At 31.1% G+C, this 9,080-nt stretch overlaps 1 protein-coding gene across 1 annotated transcript; it reads left to right on the top strand.

Moving 5' to 3' along the window:
- The first annotated feature begins 3,752 nt into the window (after positions 1 to 3,752).
- On the top strand, positions 3,753 to 5,287 carry LOC133204760 (uncharacterized). Its single transcript, XM_061340503.1, has 2 exons — positions 3,753 to 3,771; positions 4,806 to 5,287. Exons 1-2 carry the CDS (start codon positions 3,753 to 3,755, stop codon positions 5,285 to 5,287), a joined length of 501 nt encoding a protein of 166 aa, XP_061196487.1.
- The last annotated feature ends 3,793 nt before the right edge of the window (positions 5,288 to 9,080 follow it).

Below are 9,080 nucleotides of genomic sequence, written 5' to 3'. Positions count from 1 at the left end.
ATCATCTTGAAAAAAAAAAGTTGGGGTTACTTGACGTTTTTGGCAGGCAGTTGTAAAAATTCTGAATTTTATTCTTTTTTATTAAAATTTCAAGACAAAAAATTACCTATTCTAAGAAATAGAAATCGTTTAATTTTATATAAAATCAGATTATCCCTGAAATAAAATGAAATGTTCTTCCGTCAGATCAAGATGTTTGAAAACGCAGATCCATTTTTTTAAAAAATATATGAAATCCATTGATCAAAACGTAAAACAGAAGATGCTGTTGTTTATTTTTATAAGGATATTTTTTTGTATTTTTTAGCACAAATTACTTCAGAAGTAAATATCAATCATTTTCTTTAATAATAATCGTAGAATTTATCACAAATTTTATAGTGACAACTTGGAAGTTTTATTGAGTATTGTAAAAAAAAAAATTAAAAAAAAATTTTTTTATCCTCATTCGTTTCCTTATAGGAATTTCTAGCATTAGAGTCCTGTTATATTTACTATATATACATGTAGTACCAGTTTGCAAAAAAAAATAATGTATTACACAAGTACATGTATAGCTTTTTCAAAAAGCTTTTCCGTCTTTAGTAATAACCCTAAACAGTAAACTGACATACACCTATCAGGCCGTGTTAGTTTTGAGCAGTTCTTTTTATTTCTCCATCAGCTTCTTACAGACATAAGTCCAGCCATCGATTGCAACTTCTTGGGCCTTTCCGACAAGCGGAAAAACACATTTTTTCCGAGCTTGCTTTAAGGAGGATCTCTACACCTATGAAGTATAAATGATTTTTGTTTCATGCATTTGTTTGTAATAATAGACTCAATATCCAATGAAATAAAGCTCCAAAGTTTTTAACTTTATTTTTTGGAAATATTTAAAATATTTAATTTATTTTGTAGAAAACCCTTGATTCTTAATTTTTAAAAGCCTTATGCTTTAATTTTCTATTCGAAGTTTAATTTTTTAAAATCTTGAAATGAAAACCAGCAAAGTTATAAATGAAATCTACATGATTTTTTTTTTAATTTACAGTAATAGACAAAAGAAAAACTAAAACAGCATTTTCATGAGAAGAACTGGTCGGATTTCCTGCAAAATCGGAAAATAAATATATCAAAGGGCTAAAAGGATGAAAAAAAGAAATTGAATGAAATTGAAAAATTGACGAAAATTTTAACCATCACAAAAATTTAGGTGTCAAAGATCCGTTTAGAGAGTGGGCTCAAATATCTTGGGCTCAAATATATTTAATCTAATTCTTTTAAAACTTGCACAGGTATTGAAAAAAGGAATTAATAGGTACATGCCAAACTAGGACCTCGAAAGAAGTTCGTATTGTATTGTTTTTGAATGAATTTAAGCGAAGACCCACACGTTTCTAGTCAAAACATGTAAAGGGAATTCATAGTATTGAGAAAGGTATATCTACTTACCGTTTTCATCCTGTATTATCCTGTGCTACGGATGACATGACACGTAAATGGTCAAAAGCGGGTTAAAGAAATTTGTATAACGAAATTCCTTTTTTGTTTAAAATCTGCACGTTTTCGATACAAAACAACTGATAATCGATGTTGATCAAACGTTTGAGTTAATATAATATTATCGAAGCGTTTTGGTGATTTCACGAAAAGGTTTCAATTTCACCGGGTATAACCACACATGCGGGGTGTATACTTCTTGGGAACAGGGTGTCTCCTCTAGGCGATGGGAAGGTGATACATATGCTTTATCTGTTTAAATTTTCATTTTTGGATATATTTCGCTGGAAAGCATATGCTTTTAGTGAGAAGCATCAATTTTGGACTTTATGGAAACATATGAGTGGGTTTGACACGCAATTATCAAATATCATGGTGACAAGGCTTTGGTTTATCATATTAACCTTTTTTTTTTTTACTTATAATCATATTTTATTTTAATAAATTATATTGTTTATGAATAAAAAAGTTGAAACTGAATATATTGACAAACAATTCATGTTTAATGAAAGGCTGTATTAGCCACTCTCGTCGCCTCGATGGGATAGTCTTAGATTCCATTCAAAATAAAGCTAGTATACATCTCGCAAGTTGAGTTATACCCGTTGATTTTTCGGTGTTCTGTGAATTTGTTTAGGACAGAATCAGTTCATTTCGGACCAAAATGGCGTTTCAAACGAAAGTACGCCATGTTGTGACGTTGTAGAGATCCCCCTTAGGCTCGAGAAGATGCGATTTACCCAACCATGTGGACCCGGACCACTATTAGTTTACATATAGACTTACGTAGTAAAAAAACACGTGGTTTATTTAGTTTGTAATATTTTATAAAGGAGTATTCAATAAAAAACAAGTCGGCATGTGCTTAAACAATCTGTCCAGTACACATACATAACAAGAAAGGGGGGTGTTCATAGGCATTTTTCTTCTGTATTAATAAATTTGTGATGTCATGCTCTTTAAATAACTATGGGCGATGAAAAGAAGTGTACACAAGCCAAATCACTACCCAATTCAATACTCATCTAAGTGCATAGTTTATGCTTTAAACCATGTTATTGCATATCATTGTAAACTTAAATCAATAAACAACCATTCTATGTTCATTAAATTTCATGTATTTTCCATTTGTCCTTCCTGTAGTCAATGAAAGTAAGACATGTTAATTTCCTACATGCACTATATTTAAAGTGGTTGACCTTCACCCTTTTATTGTGGACCGGGTCCTATGTGGCAACGTAAAAAAAAACAACACAAATTTTAATGTTTGAATGCAAAAAAAAAAAAGCATTCATATTTACCATGAATAGAAAGATAGACTTTTAATTAATTGCTATGAAAATTTCAAAAGTGTCATTTTCATTTACTGCAATTTTCTTTTGTTCGTTTTGTCGATTTTTTCAAGAATGCATTTTCTACCAATCACAAAAGAGAGGAAGTGCACAGTCCGAAGACTATAAAAAAAAACTTCAAATCTGTATACCGTTTTCCAAGAAGACGGCAATGAGTTCCCCGAATTAAAGTTTGGTATTCATTAATTAATCAAATGTTTAACTCTTATTCCTGATTCTTTATTTATCGGTACCTTTCATCAATGTTAACAGTTCCAAACAGCCCTATATGACATTGGACTAACAGTTTAAAGAAATCGCATCCCGACTTGACCTTGATGTTAATAGCATCGAAGGTAACAAGATTTTGTCCCTATATTCAAAATAAGAATTTTGAAATAAAGATTTTTAAAGAAATATATATAGGCCCATAAATCATACAGTTTTTTGAATTATATTATATTGAGAATTCTCCTACGCTCCCTTGTTTAAGTGTAAAATATAAAGAAAAACTTTGATTGACCTTTCCGACAGACTGGAAACAAATGGCTCGTCACAATTTAAAAAAAAAAAAAATTAAACCTCCAAAAAACGTGTTTTTTTTAAAAAATTCATTTTGAATTTTTTTCATCTAGAGTCGGGAAAGGGCAAAGAAACATTTTTAAGGATGGTCTGGAATTATTTATTATATTCATGTATTTCCAACATTCCATTAACATTAAATCGTGCTAGGTTTCTTTCTTACAGAGTTACTCCCCTTTTGAAAATTAAAAATAACTGCACACTTAGAGAATGGGACTTTTAAATAGGATTTATACTATGCGTCGTAAGATTAGTAATGCAGAGATTAACTGCCACCTTTCTTAATGCATTATTTATAATTAAATGATCACTGTTAATATTGGATGAATAGACAAAAAACACCTGTGATTTGTGAAGATGACGACCTCTGAAAGTGGTAAATAACATATTTTCTTTAATTTTCTGGTTTATAAAATATTGTGTATAGTTTAAAGGGAGATTAAGTGTATGCCTGTTTCATGGTAAAGCATTTATATGAATTATTATGAAAATTCTATTTCTTTTAATAGTATATGAAAATGAAAATTATATACGAATTAAATTGCCTGATTATAACTTTTCCATTAAAGATCATTTTTTGAGAAAACCATTCACCTACTGTTAAATAAAACTTTGTTTATTATTGCCGTATATCGTATAAATTGACTAACATGTAACACTAAATCTGTTACACAGACAAAGCAGATTAGGTGCTAAAAACCTTTATAATCTTCAAAACACCACTTTTTTTATTACTTGCCATTTAAACTCGAACGACATCTTAAGTGCATTTACCTTGTTCACACTTACATACATGTACTCTTTTCCTTATGTTCTCCAAAATAGTTTTTTTTTCAACTTTTGCAACTCCTTTGAGGAATTGATGCGAACAGCATTATACTTAACCTTATATTTGCCTAATTTACTAAAACTAGAAAGAACGTAGTATCAAGCTTACGCCAACAAAGAAATACTGCTAAATTTTTTAAAAATTTTCTGTAATTCTATTCATAATTTTAAAAAAAATGCAATTTCGTGACATATGATAGAGTTGAGTATCTTTTCACCGATTTTATTTTTTAGAAAATCTATTAAATGAAAAAGAAAATTTCGTTTTGAGCATACATATTTATCTACATGTACAATCAATTCTAACTACCACCACACAAAAGAAATCGAACCAGAAACCAGTTTGAAATTCCCAAGCTCTGAAAAATTATAAAATTCATTTTAAAATATTTTAAATATTTTCAAAAAGAAATTCCTTTTCAATACCTTTATCACAATAGAAAATTAACAAAATATTAAATAAAACTTACAAGAGAACTTGAACCTAAAAAAAAAAGTTCATGGAAAGTGGTTCAATTAAGTGCCTAGTAAATAACATGTGAACAGTAAATAACATCATTGTATTGCTTTCCTTTTTCAAAGGTTTAGACAAGTACATCTTAGTTGGAATTATTGTTGGATCAACAATGTTGGTGATTTGCACATGGCTGATTACCGATTTCTGTTTATATCATCGGGAAAAAGCGAAGCACAAGGAAAAGAAATCCGCAAAATTCTACACAAAGAAACCGAAACGATTACAAATGCACCATGTCTCAATGCAAGTACCATTACCTGTCCCCAATACTGCTGCCCCTGAAGCATCAACAGACAAAGATTACTCAACAGCGAAATCACCCAGAACAACGTCACCAGTTCAAGCGCCATTATCTCCAACAGGCAATACCCTCTCTCCGATACAAAACAAGTTGAAGAAGAAGCTCAAAAAAGAAAAGGCAATGGGCAGTTCCCCCAGAAACGTGCATAAAAAATCTTCCAATGAAAAGGGTTCATTCAAACTTTCTGAGGATGAAGAGTCAGATTTTTACTCAGTGATTAACGATGAAAAGGCTACAGATGACTGAAGACTTCCAACAGAAATCAAATCAGAGCAGCAAAACTCTTAAAATCCTTAATTCTTTGTTTATCTGTTCCTTTTTTTGATTTCGAAGATAGAGTGTATTCTGCTGATCTGCTATGGCGATTGTTACGTGTTATTGTTGCAAAGGGATGTGTGTTATTGTTGTAAAAGGATACGTGTTATTGTTGCAAAAGGATAATTATGTTATGGTCCAAAACTTAGTTCTCATCCTGTCCTACACACACACACACACACCCTCTCTCTCTCTCTCTCTCACACACACACACCCTCACACGAAAGAGAGAGAGAGGAGGGTGTTCACAGATGTGATAGTAAAGAAATTTATGTGCAAGATTTGTCCAAGATCTGTGCACAAGACAGTTTTAAAACTATTTTCAGAAAACACGTGACAGTAAAAATAACTTAATAAATAATAACAATCAACAATATTGTCTTGGTCCTATGTCTATTGCTATGAACTTTAATAACGTATACTTAATCTCGTATTTTTCAATGATATATCCCAGTAACAGTAAATTCTGTTCATAAAGGTATAATTGATTAAATGTCGTTCAATTATGTCATTATGTTAATCGACTTATAATGTTGTATTGAATATTTTTAGTCTGTGATATAGTTTTCGTTCCCCTGATTTGACAAATGTGTTTCTTGTGTATAATTGTACGCTATCTCTGTTTTGGTCACGATGACTAATAATTATAGTGGGGAGACGACTTATAAGATGCCAGTTAATTTAGGTAAGCATGGCCATCCGTTCATCCTATATTACAAGAGTTTAACTTATAACTACATGGAACTAAAGCTTAACTTAAGGGAAAACTGTATCTTGTAAATATACCTAGTCTAGCATTAATTTAAAAAAGTTCACTGTCAGAATTTGAAATGGTTAAATGCTGTAAAATCAACGCAAAAATATGTCTTAGAACCCATATGAATTAGATGCATTCAGAAAAATGACTTTGGCATGCAAAATGTGCAAACATATGGTAAAAAAGAATGAAAATTCTCAGAAAAATCATGACTGATATGCATAGTGAGAATTAATTTTATTACGTTAATTTTATCAACTAACAAAAAATACTGCATTTTTAAATGGAAAATAGTAAATTTTGAAAGATAGTAGATCGATTGGTTGTACATTTATATTATTTAAAGTTCTTTTTGAGAAATTTTCCCTCATGTAGAGACGTCACCGTATGCTCGTATGCCTGTGAAGGACTTCAAATTTAGACCTTTACTCGGCACACAAGGCCAATGAGCAGTGAGAGTTCTTATTAATAATCGTACCAACGCCTACTGTAACACGGGACCTCGGGATTTACGGTCTCAAACGAAAGACCCGAGGGGTCATTTCTCATGCCGGGCGCTTATCAATGGAACGATCACTACCTATATTTACGTCTTAGGGGTTTGAACGGCAAACGAGAATCGAACCCTGGCCTCCTGATTGATAGTAGATTGATAAATAAAACTTATATTCAAATACTTTTTCTTGTGTATGATTTGCAATATTTTATGTGCTAGACTAGGCTTTTCCAAAAATGTTTGGGGACCTGAACATATACTGAGGACATGAATTTAAAAAAATGTTAAAGGGCTAAGTGTTAATTATAATAATGCATATAGTTTTCTGTAGACAGGACCCTAATTTTTACATGTATAATTTCTGTAAAGGGTTTAGTGCTCATTGTAATCATATAATCATTTTTCTAAAGAGAAGGAGGTGTAATGTGTTTATATAACCAACTTAGTCCCACCTTTGAGTTTCAATACAAAGTCTTGGGGAGGTGGTTAACTGCTCACTGAAACTAAAACTTTTTGCTAGATGTCAAAGGGTAAAAACTAGTATTTCAAATTTTATTATATTACCAACTTAGTCCTACCCTGAAATCAGGACATAGACTGTGAGTATATTAAGTAAAATGAAAATATTCTTGCAATGATTTAACCATAAAAACCAATTAAGAGAATAACTATTTACAATATAAAGCACATTTGCAGGGTCACCATGATAATACTTCTATGAGTATACAACGAGATAGTAACAGTCTAAACGTGAAGTTGTATGAAACTTTTTCAACAAATTTTATATTTACCATTTTTTAAAAAGCAAACTATAGGACTTGTTGATACCTTAGACTAAGAAATGTATTTTTGACAACTTCTTCCAATAAAATCTACAATAACAACCTGTACATACAATATTAGGATTTGGGGGGTAAATGTTAAGTGTTACACGGACCCTTAATGTCTGTTGAAAGGATTGGCAAAATATTGCCATGTTTCAGAGGTTTCAGTTGCCAGGTTATAAATAATACAGTATGTTTTTCTCACTGAAAAGCAGATCGGTTTTTAAAAATAGATAACTCTCCATCACCGTGGCATGGTGTTAAAAATGTTTTTATATCACGTTTACAGACATGAGCTCTAGAACCACTTCCATAGTGTATTTCTTAGTTCCATTTTATAATGATCCATTTCCATACTTAATGACTCGATCTAATGTATTTTTTTTCTATTATTAGTTAATATTTAATACATCTACATTCATAAATCCATAAACAAAGATTATCGTAATATGTAGTAAGTGTTCCGGGGCCCATTCATTTTTCATTTATTGACGGAATGCAATTAACATGGTTTTCTCTATGAAGACATTGCTATGGCCATCAATAATAAATGTTCTTACTTCGTGTGAAATTTTCTTTTGGTAAATCTGGCCTAACTTGAGAATGGACGGCATTAGTTTTCTTCACGTTGGTGTGACTGTAAAAGATAAATGGATTTTATATTCATAATTCAGATGCAAGGTAAAAATCATATTTGAAACTACATGTACATGTGTCTCACAATTGCTAGAGTTTTGTAAGATTTTTTTTTAAGTGTGGTATATTTTAATGCTTATCTAATTCGGTATATATAGTACTCTCTTAAAATTAAATTAATTAATATTTTTAAAGTCTGTATTGTATACACCAGAATTGACAGAATTTAAGTAACGTAATAAAAAAAAAGGTAAAATGTATAATCATTCAGATTTACCCGAATTAAAAAAAATTAAATCTAATTATATCCATTTACTTAAATACTTAATCCATGAAATGTGAAGAAAACGACCAGCAATCATGCTAAAACTTCCAATTAAACAAAACAAATTGAGAGCAGAGCAAATATGGACACCTGAAAACATCGGAGGTGGAATCAGATGCCATGGAGAAGGAAGTAACCCCTGTCGATCGGTCACACCGGCAGTGAGCCCTTTTTTCTTTATCGGGTAAACGTATCAATCCATAAACAATTCATCATGAAAATAATGACCTTACACTTTGTTTTAAAAAGTTCAGCCAACATTCGACCTAACGACAGGTTTTATTTGCAAAGAAGGTCATTCTATCGACCATAGAATTTGCAGAATGTTGACTTTTTGATACCTTTGTATTATCAACTTACTTGTCAGTAGCCTGCCTTGGTTTATTGCATATCGAATGAACTGGGAGACATAAACCCCATATTCAGGTAATAATCGTATATTGTTGTATATAAAATAGGGAAAGTTAACGATAGAAAAGTTGAAGTCATCATAAAGTTTAGTTGTGAGTTTGCCATCAATGTCCTTCTCTAGTAAAAGTCCAAATACGAAACAAATTTATAAGACTCTTTTGTGTCTTTAATTCTTAGTTCAGTGGGATAAATCGAATCAACGTATGAATGAAAATAAATATTGTTCATTGATAAAACGTCGTCTGTATATCTACTCGTAAATGTCGAAATGAAGG

Source organism: Saccostrea echinata, unplaced genomic scaffold (genome assembly GCF_033153115.1).
Source record: "Saccostrea echinata isolate AGI-Se365-2 ecotype Australia unplaced genomic scaffold, CSIRO_AGI_Sech_v1 ptg000054l, whole genome shotgun sequence".
NCBI lineage: Eukaryota > Metazoa > Mollusca > Bivalvia > Ostreida > Ostreidae > Saccostrea > Saccostrea echinata.
Note: the sequence above shows the minus strand (reverse complement) of the source record. Positions and strands in the feature narration are given on the sequence as shown.